The following is a 19,853-nucleotide window of genomic DNA, read 5'->3' on the forward strand; positions in this document are numbered from 1 at the left end:
ACCCTCCCAGCAGAGGAGTTTTTATTAAAATTCGGGTCTTAAAGTAAAATCCAAACCCTGGTTGTGCAGCATTAGGAGTTAGCTGCATTCGGGAGGTGTTTTGTAAATACTGTGTCGAGGCCGTTGAGGTCTTTGCAAAGTGTGAGAGTTTGCAGAAGCCCAGCAGAGGGCAATGTGAAGACACGGAGCAGCACTTGAAGAGCTGTTTATCCGTTTGATAGTTGGACTTTGGTGCAGCTGAATGTTTAAAATCTTTCAAATCAGCTTCGTTCAGCTTAAAGTGGGTTTAAGTTGCACTGAATTGTGACCTGACTACGCTTTACACAAAGACAACAGATGCACCATTTGAGGCATTGATGGCAGGTGTTTCTAAAATACAACATGAGATGGCAAACATCCAACTTACATCCACCTGCACACGTCATTAAAACCTAAAAGAGAGCCTTTAATAGATCAGCTCAAAGAAAAGAAATGTTAAAATTAGAAATTTATGACAAGAAAACTTTTTAAAAATTGTCCAGATACACATTTTTAAATTCTAAACCAGACAGAACAGCTTTAACTGATCAAGAAATATTACAAAACACATACACTTGAATAAATTTAGCCATGGACTGAGTTGGATAATGGACCCAAAAGTGTCAGGACCAACTTACAGCACCAAGACCAGCATAATGAAAATGCTACAACAGGGCTAGTTAAAGGAATATACTTGAGGAAATGATGCTAGCACTGCAGAAATACATAAATTAAGAGGAAAAAAACAAGCATAAAGATGCAATGAAATCATCATTTAGGCTTTTTTGTTTTCAGTTTAGTCATTTCTTTTTAAATTACTTGTCCTGTTAAGATTAATAAAATAAATTTAGACAGAATTAAAGGCAGAAAGGCAGCAGAGATACTACAGAATGCACAAATATTCACAACAAACCATACTTACCTCACGAATCAATCAGTTCTTCAATACGAGAAGTTCCAAGCTCAAGACATACTCTAAAATTTCCTTCAGGATTCTTAAAGTTTTCACTGATCTCGTCACATCTTATCTTTCAGCTGGACTTACCTTCACACCTGCGACCAGCAGGTGGCAATAAATCGAAAACAGACTAAACAAGACGAGACGACATCTAAATGAATCTCGATAAACATCCGCTGGAGCTATTCACAGATGTAGTTTTGGTGGACTGGATAGTAAGAGATGATCCATTTAAAGGCTGTCAACTGATCTGAGTACTTTGAGGTCCTTGAATTTTCCGTCTTTGCTGTTTATTTCTGCTCCACCAAATCTGACAGGGAGATACTGTTGTTTCTACTCCCCTAGATTAATACATTTTAGTTACTCTTAAGATTTAAACTTTGCATGATGGATGATATAAACAGCCTTTAAAGTGCAAAACTGTGTTAAGGACTAAACCTATGCGTTTCACATTCTTGGGGCTTCTGACATTGTACAAAAAGCCACATGTAGTTTGAGCCACACTTCAGATGGCGCCACTAAATGGTGATTTTTTTTCCCTCGAAACTTCTCACATGGTGTCATTTCAACAGATGTTCAAATGATCCAACGTCCTGCTAACAATGAAAGAGAAAAAACAGACACCAGATTTGTCTAAACAAAATTTAGATTATTCATCATTCCTCTCCTATTTATCATCCAGTAACCCTTCAGATTTATCTGGTGTCTCTGCATATAAAACTATACATAAAGCAGTTCTGGCAGTAGAAGGTTCAACAGTAAGATGCTGCTAAAAAACTGACACTAATAATGATCAAATTACATCACATGACGACATGACGTTCACTTTGGTACTTTACATTTTACTGTTTCCTGTAATGAAGTATTGTTACACTGCTGTATTGGTACTTGTACTTAAGTGTATAAATGTGTAAAATCTTGTAAATCCAGTTCTATTTTCTTTCCTTTTAGGTTGTAAAGTTCATTTGTAAAGTTAGTGTCTTGAATACTTTGCATTTTCAGACACACACTCCTATGACACGGACAAATTCGCAAACCTGTCTCAAGTCAGACAGTCAGGACAAGGCCACGCTGGGGAAAATATGAAGTTTTGGCCTAGCTTTTGCAGTGGAGTAGAGATCCATAAGGTTACATTACCCAAAGAAGCCCCATGTGACCACCAGTTATCCCCCCGAAGCCTCTCGGATCTATTCTGCCGTTCAGATGTCTGTGACTGTTCTACCTGCCAAGTATGGATTTGTTGTCATCCAGTCAGTGTGCAGTCGATGCAGGTGAAGGAAAATACAACACGTTCCCTGACAAGAAGCCGCATGTAGTAGAAGAGGAGGTCCTAAACAGAGTAATATGCATTTGCAGATGTCTTTTGATTGTGCATTTTTGCAGATATATAACAAAATAGCCCCTAGGAAAGTAGAAAAGAATCTCAAAAACACTGTAAGTGCAGAACTAAATATTTTGTGGAGCAGAAATTGGACATGTGAAACGCTGAATCCGTTTCCTCTGTTTTAAAGGATCCCTCATGCTCCAGGATTTCCTCTTGTTATGTCGTGACTGTGGGCTACAGCTCCCCCTGGCTTCACCGTAGGAACTAAGTGATTCCATCAGAGGTCTGGTGAGGCTTTGAAACCTCCGTTCAACAGTCGAATTATTTAGAGATTCTGTGCTGGTAGCAAGTTCGCTGTATATTTTCAGTTTCAGATGGATCAATGTGGAATTTTGATATTATACTCTCAGAATGGACTGATACTGTTGCTAATTATTGCCAATCGTGAAAGGTGGATAGCCGATATTTGACCCAGTATACGTTAAGTGTAAAGTTTTAACAGCATGTGACAACAGAGAACTTGTCATTCATAACTAGGCTTCTTCAATAAAAAGGGTGGCTACAAGTGACTGTGAAATGGAAACAGGAGCGAATAAATTAGGATGTTCTTGACCGAGTTGATCGGTTTGTCTCCTGCAGTTACATCTGCTGTTCTTCTCTATTTTCCTAATTATTCAATGCTCAATCACTTCATTGTCCAGTAAGGTTCATATCCTTAAGCATTATTATTGTTTATTAGATTGTTTCAGATTAATCTGTGGCTGCCTTCTAACTTAGCCGCTAGCCGTTAGCATTGCCTTAGCCACTGTGAAAGTGGCTAATTTCCTGGTTTGTGGCAACGGCTTGTGTTTGTTGTTCAGTTTTTGCTGCTTGAGAGACATTTCTGAGACTACAGAGTGACGCACCGCATTTAACTTATCTATGATCGGCCAATAAAAACGATACTTACTAAAAGAAAGTATAGCGCAACGGCGTGGAATGTACCACTCCAAATGGAGGGGTGCAACAGTCAAGAAATGTTCGCCTTTGTTACACTTACATTCAGGAAAAAGCCAACTATCGGCCACGGTAATCGACCAGGTGGACAATCAATCTTTAAAGATTAATTTGACAATACAACCCGAATCACTCTAATGTACAAAGAATCTACAGTGAGAATAAAAACGAGCCACACAGTGAGGTAAGTTATTGTAAAATTATATTAACAAGCAATCTTTCCTCAATTTGAAATAAAAAAATATCAGCAAATAAAGGCAACATAGGACAGATGTGTATAATGCGTAATGTTCACAGGAGAAAAAAAATAAATGAAACAAAAAAAATTCTCATCACATTTACAAGACTGCTGCTAAGTTTATAATGATGCCTACTAAAATCAGTTTAGAAAGCTTTGACTAACTCTGAATAACTGGGGCAATATACGTAGTCAAAGTTTGTATCAAAATATAAAAAATATGCGGGCGGGCAAGGGAGGGGGGAGCAGGGCCAAAAGGGACGACCAATGACTCGGGGAGGGAAATATGAACAACCAATATGTATGAGAGATTAAAATGGACAACTCATCCCACGGCCGTTTCATCATAAATCAACCAAATCGGAAAGAACACAGAAGGCTACGACGATGATGAGCACAGAGTGTTAAGCACAGGCAGGTAAAGAGATATACACCACATCTTAAAGCAGGTGTTCACACAGAGAAGAGCAGCACTAGGTAGTATGTTGTACACAGATTCTCAGCACTCATGCACTCACTTCTTATGCCGAAGTCTGGCTTTCCCCCTTGACAGCGCGCAGCAACAGCAGTCCAGCTGTTTAAATGGAAACAGCCGAGAGTGCAGAGTAGCATAGCCGTCAACAATAAGAGATTGGGATTGATCAAATGGGATCATTATGACATTGTAAGAACCGTCAGAGGTCGCCACAATAAAAGCCATATTACTTTCACATATTTTTGACTCTAAAAAATCTCTTTAAATAGAAGGGTGGGCGTTGGGAAGGATGGTACATTAGTCGTAAAGGTGGCCACGGAGTAAAAGGCAAAATCTGGAGTCCCGTGTCGACTGACTTTCGTGACACAGTATGCATGGCGATGAGTAAAATGACAAAGACAAAGACTTTCCAAGCTCACAATGCATATGCACACTCTCCAGTGTTTTTAAGTGACAGAAGCGGATATTTCCTGCGCGTCTTGCACCACAAAGCAATCATTAAAAAGTACAAGAGGTAAACTTCAACCATTTTTTTTTTCTCGTCGCTCTAGGGCTGAGGAGGTTGAGGGGGACAGAGGGGTTAAAGGGAGGAGGGAGATTCTGCTAAGAACATAAAACGTGTCATGTATGCATTTCAGTAGCTGGTTTCGTCACACTTGGGGCTGTGATAAAATGGAGAAATTGTCCTTCATTTTTTTTTTTTTTTTTTGAGCAAGGAGCAGTAGTCGCCAGCCGTTTTGAGTTTTCTCCAATCAGCATTCTGGCATTAGTGTGTGGAACCAAAATGGCGCCTGTCCCTGATTCGGTGCTGATGTGTTTTGGCCATGTCCTACAGCGAGTTCAGATCCTCGGAATGATGGCAAATAATGTCGGGCGGGTTGGAAGGGGGTCACACGCTCATCGTCATGGTTGGAGAGTACTACGGGAGCACAGAGAAGAGAAGATTAAAGCTCATATCAACACCTTTTCCACACCGGCCGCTCCTCGGTCAAACGGCCAGCTTTCTCTCCACAGTGCTACTGTAGCCGGCAACGCTAATGCGCTGCGACTGTGGTTTCACTGTGCGGTCAGCTACTTCCGGATTCATCACAGCGCTGCTACAGCCACTGCGATGTTAGACGAGGAGAAAAAGGACTTACGTTCTCGCTCTGAAAGGAGTGGAGGAAGTTTCCACTCAGCTCCCCGTCATCCCTCGGGGTCCCAGGAGGATTGCTAATGCCACTTAAATTGTTTGGGGAATTCTGGAAACATGAAACGCAGAGTGTTTTCTTTCAGATGTCTCACTTTATCTGCGATAAAGCTCTAAATGCAAAAGACACTCAGCAATTTACCTTGTTCATGCCATCCATATCGCCAGAGCCTGCAAATGAAATAAGAGTGTTTGTACTCCGTGATCAACAGAAACCTATTTTTATCCGGTGGCTCTTTCTAAAAATCGAACAACGGAGTGCAATGTGAGGATATAGTGTCAAGGCTTTAATGTGCGTTTCTGTTTAATTTCTGTGTTGTGTTAGCTGAATGTATCGTAAGTGGGTAGTGTTACCTAGTGATCCATTCATGTGGTGTGGTTCCATCCCCGCCATGGCCCCCAGGGGCCCATCAGAGCCGGGGCCCATAGGGAACTGGACAGGAAAAAAGTCACATGGACTCATTTATCAAAGCGCCACAGTAGAGTTGGTGCAGGATAACATTAAGGACCACAGAACTGACAATAAAAATTCCCAGAAATCTAATTACTAAACAGTACATCTATTTATTCGTGCTATTATAAAACTCAGCCTCTCTGTCTACGGAAAATTCTTGCTCTGATCATTTTAGTTCCAAGAGTGTGACTGAAACCAAAGCTTCTGGTATCAAATAACACAAACAGAATCCGGCATAACAAGTGGATTTGTTGTGCTTCTGTAAAAACCTTTCCTCCACATTCCCAGGTGAAAAGTGCAACCAGGGAATGGTGCTTTAGAAAATCGAGACATACCACATTTGCATGTTTGAAATTGTTTTCATGCAGTCACACTCCATCCGTGCAACAAGGAGTCAAATGTCCCCACATTAACAATTTCATAAGTCCTAAAAAATTACACAAGCTTTTTGAGGCTGTTTTTGAAAAAGAAGGCGCCTCGTGTTTTCGGTGGCAGTTTTCTTCCCCTCAGCAGCAGCTTTAAAGAGCATGCACTGATCAGCTTCATGTCTATTGGATTTTACACGCAGCAACTGTGAGGAAAACACATTCATCATTTAATAGGCAGTTCAGAGGAATAAAAATACAAAGCCAAATCTGTTCCTGTTCTCACCAGGTCCAGTAACTTTATCATGTGGTCGACACCAGTGTGCACAGAGAAATTATAATAAATTTGTTTTACAAAAAAGCAGCAAAAAAACAAACAAAGGCACGTATTAAGAAGAGGAAAATTCAGTTGTTTGGCTACTCACAGAAGCTTTTCAGAATGATACGCTGAGCTCACAACACAGACCACAGCCAAGGAACCGCATTCAATTCACACCGATTCTTAGGTGCATTATTAACACAACATGCTTGAAACAGAACCATAGGCTGTGGACTAGCTGCATTGTAACTACCATAGAAATATTCTAACTTTATTTTAAGTGCATTAATAGTACTTCTGCTTAACCGAATCACTGCAACAGCCACCACTGAATTCCAGCAGCATGAAGAGAAACACGAAGCAGCACTCACATTATTTCTGTTGCCGGGTCCAGTGTTGATCATGGTGTACAAATTGTCACCAGAGTTGTTTGAGTCTAGAAAACACAGCAAATATGCATATAACTGGTACAGGCTAATGCATGAGAAGGCTGATTTTAAACATTTTTAGGTTAGGGGAGCACTAACCTGCAGGGCTGGGCATGATGGGAGTTCCTGGAGGACCTCCACCTCCGGATGCCCCCTTTGGAGATGCAAAATAAAGACATATTAGAAATGTGCATACACAGTTTTCCATTTTCTAAGCTGAAATTTCTGCAGTTTGTGTAAGTTAAGACACCAGGGTTTGTTCTCACCCCGTACGCGCCAGGAGAGGGTGATGAGTAAGGCATCTGAAACCAAACACACAAACATTACAGACCAGAAATGGAAGCGCAAACCCTTTCTACACCTCAAACTGTCATCATTCATCATTTGATCACCCTAATACCATTATGGCAGTCTGTCCAGCTGACTGTGGAAACCATGACACATAATACTACAATTACATCCCAGTCTAGAACCGTGGAACTCAGCAGACCTCTGCAGCTCTTAACAGGAGATCTGGCTGCAACCTGAACCAGGATTTCTCTGGTGTGTTTTTTGTGCTTTAGTACTCACAGAGTTGGCATTGTTGGGATTGGGCCATGGCCGACCTGTCCCCGGGCCCCTGGATAGTAAGAGCAGTGGAAATCTTACTTAGCTTTTACGTTTTAGTTGAAATCAATGAAAGAGAAAATGTATAAATGAACAGAAGGCTCACATGTTCACTCCTGGCATACCAGGACCCATGGTGTTGTGTGGAGGCCTCATCCCACCACCAAAGTTCTGAGAAGGAAACCAAACATCAGAAACTCACAAACAGATTTTGAAGACTTCAGGGTAAAAAGGGAAATCCTGTAAACAACTAATGCAAAATTAACTTAGCTTTCATAAATAAGACCTGTTGATCATCAGAATCATGAATCCAACAGTGACTTATTCTGTATAAATGAATCAGCCTACCTGAGGACCAGGCCCCATCGGCCCCATGCCTCGAGGGCCACTCATTCTCTGCATCGGCCCCAAGTTAGGATGGCCTGGAGGGACAAAGACAATATACATGAGCACAAAAGCAGATAATTTGTATAATGTCTTATTTATAAAGACAGTTAAAGTGATTTTAGTGCTGAAATGCACCCTGTGGTCGTGTGGGGTCCATGTTGGGCAGCATGGGATGAGGACCCGGTCCTCCACCTGGTGGCTGCAGGGAATAAAACACAAACATCCAATTAAACTGCATTTCTAAACTACATTCAGTGTATTCTGCATCTCTTTGCTGTGCATATGAGTGTGAGCTTTACCTGGTTGGCCATCCTTATTGGGGGACCTCTGGGGCCTCCAGCGAACCGAGGCGACATGAAGGACTACAACATAAACACAGTTACACCATGAAATTTCAATAAAAGTACAACATACATCTCTTAAAGTGCAGTGCTTTTTTCAGTTTCATGTTGTGTGAATATTCAAAGCAGCATAAAGCAGACGAATGCCAAAGCATGAAGCATCAGCACTGAGAACCAGAGTTCCCAAATGATCGCAGATAGCAAAACCAGAGAGAAAGAGACAGAGAGAGAGAGAGAAGAGAAGAGAGAGAGAGAGAGACAGTGTTACCTGACTGTGAGGTCCCATCATACTGTTAGGGGGAGGAGGCTGAGGGTGAGGAGAGCCCTGGGGACCAGGAGGACCCTGTGGCATCACACAAAATGAAGAGGCAAGAAGGAGGATATAAGAGGGACAGAGGGGAGGATGAGACAGAGAGAAAGAGGGAGCAAGAAGTGACAAGAGAAAGAAGCAGGGTTACTGCAGGGCAGAGGAGGAGGCAGTCGGAGAGCAAGAACCAAAGTGTGGCGCCAAAAAAAAAAAAAGTAAAAATCTACACAAATATGACAGATCATTTTCCATCTACCGAACAGTAAAAGAGTGAGACTGAGCAGAGAAGAATAAGCAAATGACAGCCTTGAATGAGAGAAAAGAGACAGAGAGATGGAGAGGATGTGTGCTCTTTTGCCTGTCAGTCAAGACATTAAGAAGCCTGCTGCATGCAGCATGTTATCAGTGCTAATTTCCCTGAATTAACAGCATCAATTAAGCTCTATGCAATTAGCTTTATAACAACACTAAACACCGGCACTGTGCCGCTAATGTTGCTGATCTGACAGAGAGAGAGAGGGGTCTAATTGAGCCTCCTCAAACAGCTTCTGGTATGGAAAGTATGAGTGTGTGCGCATAAATGTCAAAATATCTTTTCTGATATTAACATGACTACACAATGAGTCACGGCTCTGTGGCTTCTGCTTCATAATAAACTGGCGGACTTGTGGTGAATATTTTGGTCTAATGGAGGCAGAGCAGCATCACAATTGTACGTCATTTGTAACGAGTCTGGTCCACACAGTTTCCTGCGAGGAGTTTATCATCACAAGATATTGATTTACAGTAGGTGCTGCACCTTTCGATTTCTCCATTAGGGAAAATGGCCGGGCCACGCCTGCCTGTTTACAGCACAGGAGGGGCCCAGGCAGACACAATGTCTGTGATGTTTACTACAAGTTACTGAGCAGAGCAGAGAACAACACACACACAAAAGCAATACAGACACCAATGACGAGACCTGCAGCTCCAGAACACACAAAACCTCACAGCATTATCAAAAACTAAAGCCTACAGCAGTGCAGGTAGTAAAATATGATACTGGTTAATTTATCCGTCCAGAGGAAATGAGTTTATTAAATTTGATATGATAATGAAATAACTGTTGACATTACTGATCATGTGAAAATAATAAATGTCAGCTGGAGCTAATTTTAGAGTATTTCCTAATAAAAACAGACAGTTAGGAGTGTAGAGGTAAACTAACCTGGAAAAAGCCAGGCGGCATTGGTCCTCCTGGCATGCCCTCACCTGGGGGTATCCCACCCATCACAGGGCTGGGGGCAGCTGCTGCACTCTGAGAGAGAAGAAAAGGCAAAAGAGCAACATTATAACCTCTCACTGTGCTGCACAACACAAACTGACTGCGAATACTTTCAGCCTCTTTCAAAACACAAATGCAAGGAACAGGAAGAGAATCTTGTTAAACATTTACTTTGTCACTTCTTGACCAACAAGAAGAGCAGATGAGGAATCGGATTCTGAAACTAAGCCTGTGTGTCTGTCAATCAGAATGGGATAATGTGTGCTACATGATCTGGTTTCATGACCTGTGTCCAGACCCATGATGTTTAAACATCATTTAAACAACTGAAACGCCCCCTCTAAGACCTCCACAGGGCATTAACATGGTCCTTATTGAAGTCTGAGCCCTGCTGATCCAGGATCCAGTGGATCAGATAAGTATCAGTTGGATGCACTGAGTCAGTGGCTCCAAAGTGCTGCTGCACAGCAGGGGCTAGCTGGGCAGATTTCCTGCTCAAACCGCAGCCCTAATTCACTAATGTGCCATTTGCTTCGGTCACACGCTCCTAATTGACTGCGTTTTTCTTCCCTGTAGCAGAGGCAATCTGAGATGAGCTAATGTCTTCGGAGCTGTGGGGTGTTAAGCTTCCACACAACAGCCACAGAAAAGAGAGAAGCGCCTTTCGTCCCATTTGTTGCCAACGGGACTAAATGCTCACACGGTGGTGTTCGTGCAGGCAAACAATCATGACTACAAGAATAAATGCATCTGCATCCGCACTTGCACACAGCTCCAGAGCCCCACTGTTCCAGACATCACTGGTCAATAGCCGACACACTCCCTTTTATCGACTGCACCTTCCCTAATTATATCTGCTCGGGCTGCCACTGCAGGGCCACCGTGAAATACCTCAGCGAGGAGAGAAGTGAGACCACAGGGAACGGTCACATCTCATCAGGCCTCACCACACCACCAGGACACAGGCTGCATAAATCCCACTTCTTTACTGGGCGGTGTCATAGGATGGTGTCGAAAATTCAGCTAGGTGCAAAGACTGAGAAATCACCAAGCGTTCCTAGCATCTGGGGTTTCCTTAAACCGTCAGTAGCTACAGAAATCTAAGTATAGACCTGCTCTCAGCAGCTCCTCAGACCACAGAAATGCATCCTCCCTTGTCTTGATCGGCTACTCTCACTACCAAGTCCATTCCATTAGAAATGTTTCCTCTCAGAAGCTGTACAACAACCTTAAATTGGGCCCTTAAAGGCATCACTTAGTCTGGTTAATCCCTGATTAACAACACATGCGAATGTATACAGAATTGTTTTTAACACAGACTCAGAGTTAACATAAATCCCACAGTTTACTGTTAATACTACATTTCCCAGCTTTGTGAGGATTTAACAGAAACAATTCTCAAATTTACATAGACGTAAAAGAGAGATTTTATGAATTTCCCCACTTTTTGCCTCATTTCTTTGAGCAGCGATTCAACAAGGTGACAAACTATTTCCTCCATGTTTCTTGACCATACTGGCATGATAATATGACACAGTTACTGCAGATCTGTAGGCAGGGACTTCAGGATGCCTCATAATAATATAGACACCCTTTGAGTACAGTGAATTCATTGTCATGTTCAGAAACCAGTTTGTGATGATAAAAGCTTTGCGACATGTTATCCTGCTGAAAGGAGCAGAGTGGCCATAAAGGGACGGACATGGTCAGGAACAAGACTGAGGTACGCTTTGCTTATAAAGTAATAACGTTCCTGAAATGTGGCAACAAAATATCACCCACATCAACCTGGATTGTTCATGCAAGGCAGGGTGGATCCATATTTTCATGTTGAAGCCACATTCTGACATCTAAATGTCGCAGCAGACATCGAGGCCAGGCAGCAGATTTCCAATCTTCCACTACTTTTTAACAAAAACAGCGCACATACCCAGAAACCATAAAATGTGAGCTCACAAATCGGCATGCAGTAATACTGGTCTGCCATGCTGTTTAGCAAAGGACAAGAGGCACAGTGCTCGCTCAGTGATGACAGTTTGCACTTCTCTCTCACATTTCACCTCATGTAGGTGCAGAAGCGTCCAAAGCAAACACCAGCATTTTGTTTTAGTAAAACCTACACGTCCTCTTTGGTCATTCTTACTGATAAAAACCAGTGTTTCTACATTGTATTATAAAGCGTGTGTCCATATTTAAGCTTTCAAATATGTAGCATCATGATGATGCTGTGAAGATAGATGTCGCATTTTTACATATATTCATTAGGCTTCTTATCTCCGCTTGACATATGTAAATATTTGTGCTGCTGATCATATGACCAGCGATCGAATACATACACACTCGGTAACATTCGCATGATGCAAATGACTGCATCTCTGACTGCTGTCGTTCTATATTTATCTGCATATTGTCAACAGCACAGGTGAGCAGTTTACAGAGCTCTGAACAGAAAGAATCTATGCTTAGAATCTAAGATTTATTAATAGAATTTACAGGATTTCTATCATCTGCTAAATTATCTCATCAAGATATTTAAAAACACCAAAGCAGAAAAGGGTAAATATAAAATTTGCATAGTCTTTGCCTCAAAATATTGCTGAATATTTTCTTTGCGTTTAGTCTGGTGCCAAAATTGGCCCCAAGACTGAGAGCTTATACTGAGCAAAACTATTGTTGCACAGAAAAATATAACAGAATCAAGCTTTGTTTTCAAACACATGGATATAAATGGATAAAATGCAGCTTTTTCTATGATTTTGGCCGTTTATCCACCTGCAAATGCAGATTTTCTTTGTTTAAATGAGATAAATTTGTGCAATGGCAGATGTGGTCCAAACTGTACTGCAATTATTTGTGTATTCATTCATTTAATTTTTACAAATTTCCACCTAAATGTAATTTATTTTGCACTATATCATGTCAGAATAAGGCCACACAAACGATTCTCAGCTTCTGTAGCCTACCAGAACTTGATTGGCCAACAGGGCTTTAGGGTGAGTGTTACATCATCACCGACTGGTGGTTTGGCACGCTCTACAAATATCTTCAATTGTGTTTTTGCATTTTCATGTGGACAGAGATGTGTTTAAAACTCGGCCCAAGTGCACCAGAGCTTCATGAGAGATTCTTTACGAGAACGCTTTTAAAACACACCGTGCACGTGGGGACTAGGCCTCCCTGCACACATAAAACACAACCCGTTTTGCAAGATTCTAACTGCTCGGACGAGTCATCCATGAGCAAGTCAAACAAGAATGATGTCAGGATCCCACCCTGTCTGACACCATTTTTGACAAGAGCCATCAGCTGACCTAACCTGCATGGCCTGACGGGTGAATATCATGCAAGTCCTCTTACATTTATTTAATAAAAAAAATGCAACTGATTCCATCAAAAGTGTAACAGAGGAAGCACATGAACACAGTCAAACTATGAGTGATAAAAACCGGAAGGGGTTTCTTCAATAGAAGTAATGAACTGTATTGGTGCTATGCTTGCATATTTTAACCCTTTCTACTCTGCAGGTCCCTGAGCTGGGACCAGACTGATATTAAAGCGCAATCCATTTTTAGAAGGTTTCCGAGTGCGTCACATTCAATGAAGAGACCGCCTGCTACTACCGCGATTAAAATGGAGGCTGCATTGTTGAGCTTTATTTATGTCGCATGGAGGAGAATTTTTAGAGCAGGTTTAGCAACATCAGTATTTCCTGACTCGTTATAAGGTTAGTATTCACTCTCAAATTTACAGTTTTGACTAGTCAGAAGTAAAAATTCAAATTTCTGCAGGAGTTTTCCCACATCTCGGTCTTTCTGAATTACGGACAAATAAAAACTTACTGTATTTAAACATTCTTGCAAGTGTTTCTTATCATAGAGATAAAGGCTGATCACTTTTGCACAGCTGTAAAGTCGTGTCTGGATTTGGACATTTCAAAAGTTTACTAGCTTGAGATGCATGCTCTGTATTATCATTCCTATTTTACTGTTTTGTGCTATTTGCTGTATTTTGGTTTATGACAGGAAATAACTGCGCTCAGACCGCTCAGGCACAGTACCACGAACTAGGAAGCCAGTAAAATGAGTTACAAGAAGAGGAACGACTTTTGTTTAGCTTATTTAGATTCAAGCATTGTGGTCAGCTCTCTTTGTGTTTTTACATAGTTTTCTTAAAACACTGCACGCTTCACCAGACATCAAATAAAGTAACCGCTTTCTGTAAACTTTTTTTCATTTGTTTTGCTTTGAAGCACATTTTGGTCATTGGGTAACACTTCTATTTATACTGCTGACCTCTTTTCAAAATTCTAGATAACTACTCCTTTGCATCTTCCTGGAAAGCAAACTCGCCTCAAAATGATCCATTTTCTTTAAACAAAGAAGATCATTTATGCATACTTGAATTTTCATGTCTTAAAGTTCAAAGAATGCCTCTGAAAATTATAGTCTTTGATTATATATTCATAAAATGTCATCATACAACATCTGAAAGTCACAGTTGTGATTTACATGTTTTGAAGTTGGCATTTTCAGCATATGCAGGATTTCTAGTCCTAATCAAAAGTCAATCTGCTTGATGTACCTAATTATTGAATATTCACAAAGCCTGCATCTGATTATATTGTGCCGTGTAGTTGTTGTTGTTGTTTTTTGTCCTTGCTTGCTATGAGCAGATGATGCAAGAAAGGTCTAAAAAATGTACAATCACAATACAAATGAATTACAAACAGAGCTCCATTACAACCTTAAAACTACATGCGCCAGAGATACAGATACACTAATAAAGCTGTGTTTCTGACTTCACTGTTATGTGCTACCAGTGATTTAAAAACAAGTTGCGTTATTATTCTCAATTAGTGCATTAACTAAAATAAATCCAGAAAGACATTGATGCTCATTCTAATAGCAAACATGATATGAATTGCAAGAAAGTCCGTGTTGTATTTTCATTGCAAAAAACTGGAGGCAGGTGTTACTCGGTTTATTACAGACAAAGGCTGATCTACAGTCAGATTGGTTTATGCTCATACAATCCCGCTGTCTGGCCCCTTCATACTGAAATAGCAACTGCAGTTTGTTGTGTTCCTCTACACTTCAGCAGCCCATTCCTGGAATGAAGCCTGCAAAGAAATAATGAAGTAAAACAAAGCCGTATTTAAGGCATTGACTCCAAAGCTGTAAAATGTTGTCAGCGATCTTGTAGAAGAGCAGAAACTGTTTGCCAGACTGAAAAGCTACGTGCATGGCGAGTTCACAGGCATGCTGTCTCAGATCTTTATCATGTCCCTCTAAAGCCCACAGCTGTGCTTGCTGGACTGTCCCAAAACAGCCTGATGCTGCTTTTAAAATGAGCCACGTCTCTCCACAGATTCTCTGGTACCGGAAAGGGGCAGATGTCTCAGCGCTGCCCCAGGCTACGAGGCTCTTGTCTGGGGCCTTCCCTACAACTTCCCAGGGGACCTTCTTTAAGGCAGACTACCACCAACCCCCCTCACTCATCATGAATCAGCACGTGTACATGCGCATATTCAAAAGCGCACAAGAAAACCCAGCCAAACTATCCCCCCTCCACCCCGAATGCTTGAATAACGAAAGGTTACAAAAGGCCAGAGCAGCAGCGGATGTGCTTCTTCTACACAAACAAAGAAAGCAAGGGGAACAAGGGGAGACGAGGGTGAGGATGACCAAGAGGTTGACTGGGGTGACTGTTGGGAGAGAGATGCAAACAAAAAAAGAAGAGAAAAACATTTTAAAGTGGATGAAGGAGGAATGATGTAGGTGTTTAGGCCGACGCTCGGACCACCCAACTGCTGCTCTTAACAGCCTCACTTCTTCCACTGAAACCGACGCTCAAAAGAAACCAACCTCTATGTTTAGCTTGTAAATGTTTAACCATCAATCAACATCATAAAACTGGCTCTGGATCCTGATTGGACGCTCTCTCCCTCTTCCAGTTACTTCTAGCAGGTCTCTTCCACATCTCCCCAACCCCCTCCTCTTTATATTCCCTCGGCGGTGGTGGATGCTGGGCATATGCCACAGTGCCACTCCCCTTTTCCCCCTCTATTTCTTCCAACCTGCCCCCTCAGATCCATGACAGCCATCAATCAGCCGCTGACGCCATAGCGACAGGGCCCTCAGGGAGTGTTCGTCAAGGCCCGGTTTGAATACGCCGGGGCTTTACGAGCGCTGCCGGCTAACAGGGCGGCACTCACCTCCCCCACACCTAGACAAAAGGCTGGGGTCTGAGGACTAGCACTGTCCACACACTTCTCTGACCCCCAGTAAACACAAAAGAGAGCCAACATTAGCGCGAAAGGCGACTACAAGATGTCAGGGAGAGCCAACCGCACTGAAACTCTCAACAACAGCAGCACACTGCCCAGACTGACATTTCACTGTTCCCTCATTTGCTTAATGTTTTCCATGTAAAAGAAAATGGCCTCAGTCAAAGCAGAGGATGCAATTTAACAGCCTGTTTTGTGTTCTTTTCATTCTCTCAAAACCAGTCCGTAGGCGGTTTGTTGCCCAACCTAATACGATGAGAAATCAGGAAAATGATTACACGTCTTTGTTTAAAAAATAAGACATTTTTAAGACCTGCTTGCAAAGTCTTTCTAAAACTGATTTGCAAACCTGTGACCGTTTCACACAACCACACAATACAGAAACACAGCCCACCTAAACAAGCAATCAGTTACTACGAAGTAGGTGAGTTGAGGCTGGTCGTCACACAAAATGTGCTCTTCCTTTGTCTGGATGAGTTGGAATAATAAGGAATGTGTTTAGTGAAAGGGCAGAGCCTCGCTGTAGCCGCTCTCCTGGCTCCCAGGTCACCTGCCGGATCAGGAGGCCCGTTACCCTGACAACCCTATCTGCCAAGAGCAGGACCAACATCTCCGTTTTAACCCTGTCCTGCCTGACGCACAAGAAACCCGCCAACAAACTGGGCATCAAAAATTCCAAAAAGGACTCCTTAACCTCTTATGCCTTTCCTGCGCTGATACAGCAAAACCTAAATAGTCTTTTATTCCTTTATTTCCATCAGCTACATAAAAGGTTTGTCTAATCTTTTCAGATGAGGCCAGAAAACACTGCTGGCTTCATCAATTCTGTCATTCAGACAAAGCTTACTTTTATGTTCATGTTTCTTGTGGCTTCATTCAGACATTCCCCTAAAATTAAGAGTCAAGATACGTGTGATCTGTGCCAAACCTGCAAGCTTAGACAGTGTGTCATAATTCATATTGACGCATCAATAAACAAACAATTATGTCTAAGCTAATAGCAAGTTTATCAAATTGTCCAAATAACTAATAGCTTGGCTTATCTATGATTTCTTAAAAACATTCTGTCCACGTCTGGCAATATTTTAACTACAAGTTTAAGAAGATCAAAATAAAAAGATCCCAACAGCTTTGACCCAGTTCAAGATTTAAACCTACGGAAGGCTGCTATCTAACAAATGATTTAACTCAGATGAATTAAAGAAAAGTACACAGTGTTACTTGCTGTTTCATCCTGTCTCCATGTTGGGATAATTTGTGACTAAATAATGAAGTTAAGCTGCTGTGATACGTGCGTAAATGCATGCAACACTCTCACTGAGTGGCATTACACTCACCTCTTAGTCTCTGTCCTTTATCGCAGGAAAGTTTTATTTGATATGGAAATTTCAGATGGCATGCATGTGAAAATGCAGAGCAAAACGAACGAGAAAAGTGTGCGTATCTGTTACTGCAACGACATAAACTTCAGACTTGTGCGGACTTGAAAGTGACACTAAAATGTTACTACAATCTGACATGGTACGATCACGGTCTCGAGTTTTATAGAAAAGTCAGCGGGGTGCTCATTCATGAAGCCGACACGTTTCCAAATTGGCAAATTAAAGGAAACGAGTGCATGTCTGAAAGGGGCTAAAGAGACAAAAGAATGCAAACAGCAGAAGCCACTGACACTTTCTTTGATTTACATGAGGTTCTTTTTGAATGCTGACTGGAATGAAAATGCCACTATCTCCAAAATCATCATCAAGATGCAAAACACCTCACACTATGCAAATAAGGAAGCGCTATCAACGAGAGGAGCAACGCACATTCAAACGACACACATGTCCTGAGTGACATTTCATAAATTCGGGACGCAAAGCTTCCTCCACACTCCGTCAGTTTTAAATCCATTAGGATTATGTCACTGCAGGTAATACGTTCCAACATGTACTCGAGCTGCCCCACATTCGGGCAGCGGAAGATCTTTGTCAAAAATCAAGCTGTGCGTAAAAACTCCCTGATATCGTGCAGAAAACACAGTCGGTTCTTTTTCTTCTCCACAACTGAGGCAGGGAGCTCGGAGAAGGGGGAGCGCACTCGACAGGTCTGACTCAGGAGGACATGCTGACATCAGCATCATTTTCCCAGAAGCCCATAAAGCTCATTGTTGGGCGCATCGTTCGACCCACCAACAGATCAAGATAACTGGCCGTAAATTCAGCAGCAAGGGGAAAAAAAGCATTAAAAAATTGCACTAGACTGTTAAACACAAGTACGAGGTGCTGCAACACAACACGACCTGCATCTTGAAAGCTATGTGCAAACAAGGCAAGGCAAAAAAGAGGAAAAATCAACAAGGTATAAGAATCTTAATCATGATCATTCTGCAGGTATGGTGAGAAATTTTGTCCGGACTTGAGAAAACAGAAAAGACTACGCATGCCAACGACAAAGTTCTGACTCATCGCACAACCTGAGCCTTATTGACACCACTTCTTGAGAAAAAAACCTTAGTGTCTTCTTTGGAAGAAGATGTGTGCAACAGTTCCCATGTAAGCACTACTCACGTAATCATGGAAGGCTTTCGCTTCGCTGGAGTGGTCACATGTCTCTCTCCTCTCCGGTGCAGCACAATACAAGTCCCAGAATACACTGTGGACAGGAGAGGAGGTCATGAAGCAAACACAACCACACAAACAGCTCCTGCACGTTACATTGCATTACAGGCAGATGACACTTACCACCACCAGGAATGTAGGAATCCAGGGGGTTCTCCGAGTGTTATGTTTTTTCCCATCGGATCTAGAAAAGTGGAATTTGTGTCAATTAAATACAGTCTCATGTTATTGTCCCAAATGTAGCACGTTTAAATAAATATCAAGTGTGAAAAAATAGGGGTGGTGTGCTAAAATGGTTGAACTTTTACCCCAAATTCCACATACCTCTGATAAAAAGGTCTGTGCAGACTTCTGTGCTCCTATGTGTAACAAATACTCATAGACGTATAGAGCCAACCTGTGTGAGACAAAAAAGACATAATTATGGGTTTAACTGAGTAGCAAGAACGTAAATCGCCAAACATCAGGTTAAATCTTCTAGTACGAGAACACTGAGTGACTAGAGTCGCTTACAGGCCCTCTGAACAATGGCTGCCAAATAGCCTTTGCCAAAATAATTAAATGGGGACTGGTAACCAAGCCAAGCCTGGTGAGGATTCACTACAATTATAAAGGTTAAACCAAAGTGCTGAAGCAGCAGTATAAATTAAAGATGTGAAATATTAAAAAACAGCAGCAGTCTGTTATGTGTTAGCTTGGTACAGTGTCTTGGTGGCACTGATGGGGCTGAGGGAAATAAAAACGGAGCCTATCCAGAGAGCGCAACAGAGAAAACAATGTACTGTAGCGCGGCGGTGTTATTGTTTTCTCCTCTCCGAGCTCCCAGGCTCAAAAACCCGCACAAATAAGAGCCAACCGCCGCTTAAAACACAGCCAAACTGCAGTCGGACTCGCTCGGGGATGTGTGGAAACGACAGCACGGCAGCAGAAACACAGTTCAGAGGAGGAATGGCGAGCAGACAAGGCGGTTCATTCAATTCCATTCTCGGTAGGAGGAAATCGCCTCTTGCTAGCCTGTCCAGCGAACAACAGAGAGCGTTGAGAGAGCAACTTACGAGGCGAAAAAATACACGATAATAAACGTTTCTGAGCTTACTTTTCTCGTGCCTGGCCGTCCGACGGCACCGGGGTGCCCTTGCCTTTAGGGAACATTGTTTTGTGTGGGAGGACGCCCGCCTTCTCTTTCTTTTTTCGCTATTTCATCTGTCAGATCATCGCGGCCGCGACCCTCTCGCACTCCAACCGCACTCCTCCTCAACCCGACGACTCAACCGAGCCTGGTCCGGGGGGAAGAG

At 42.2% G+C, this 19,853-nt stretch overlaps 1 protein-coding gene across 1 annotated transcript; it reads right to left on the reverse strand.

The window, feature by feature from the left end:
• Positions 1–3,481: 3,481 nt before the first annotated feature.
• On the reverse strand, positions 3,482–19,840 carry ssbp3b (single stranded DNA binding protein 3b). The gene is given in 19 exon segments (XM_022216667.2): positions 3,482–4,928; positions 5,149–5,250; positions 5,341–5,369; positions 5,553–5,631; positions 6,708–6,772; positions 6,864–6,918; positions 7,031–7,066; positions 7,335–7,383; positions 7,477–7,541; positions 7,719–7,792; positions 7,893–7,956; positions 8,057–8,119; positions 8,367–8,441; positions 9,613–9,702; positions 18,508–18,592; positions 18,682–18,733; positions 18,736–18,742; positions 18,883–18,955; positions 19,655–19,840. Coding segments are annotated over 19 exon segments (1,149 nt in total). The 5' UTR covers positions 19,711–19,840; the 3' UTR covers positions 3,482–4,898.
• Positions 19,841–19,853: the final 13 nt, after the last annotated feature.

This window comes from Acanthochromis polyacanthus, chromosome 4, assembly GCF_021347895.1.
Source record: "Acanthochromis polyacanthus isolate Apoly-LR-REF ecotype Palm Island chromosome 4, KAUST_Apoly_ChrSc, whole genome shotgun sequence".
In the NCBI taxonomy this organism is placed as follows: domain Eukaryota; kingdom Metazoa; phylum Chordata; class Actinopteri; family Pomacentridae; genus Acanthochromis; species Acanthochromis polyacanthus.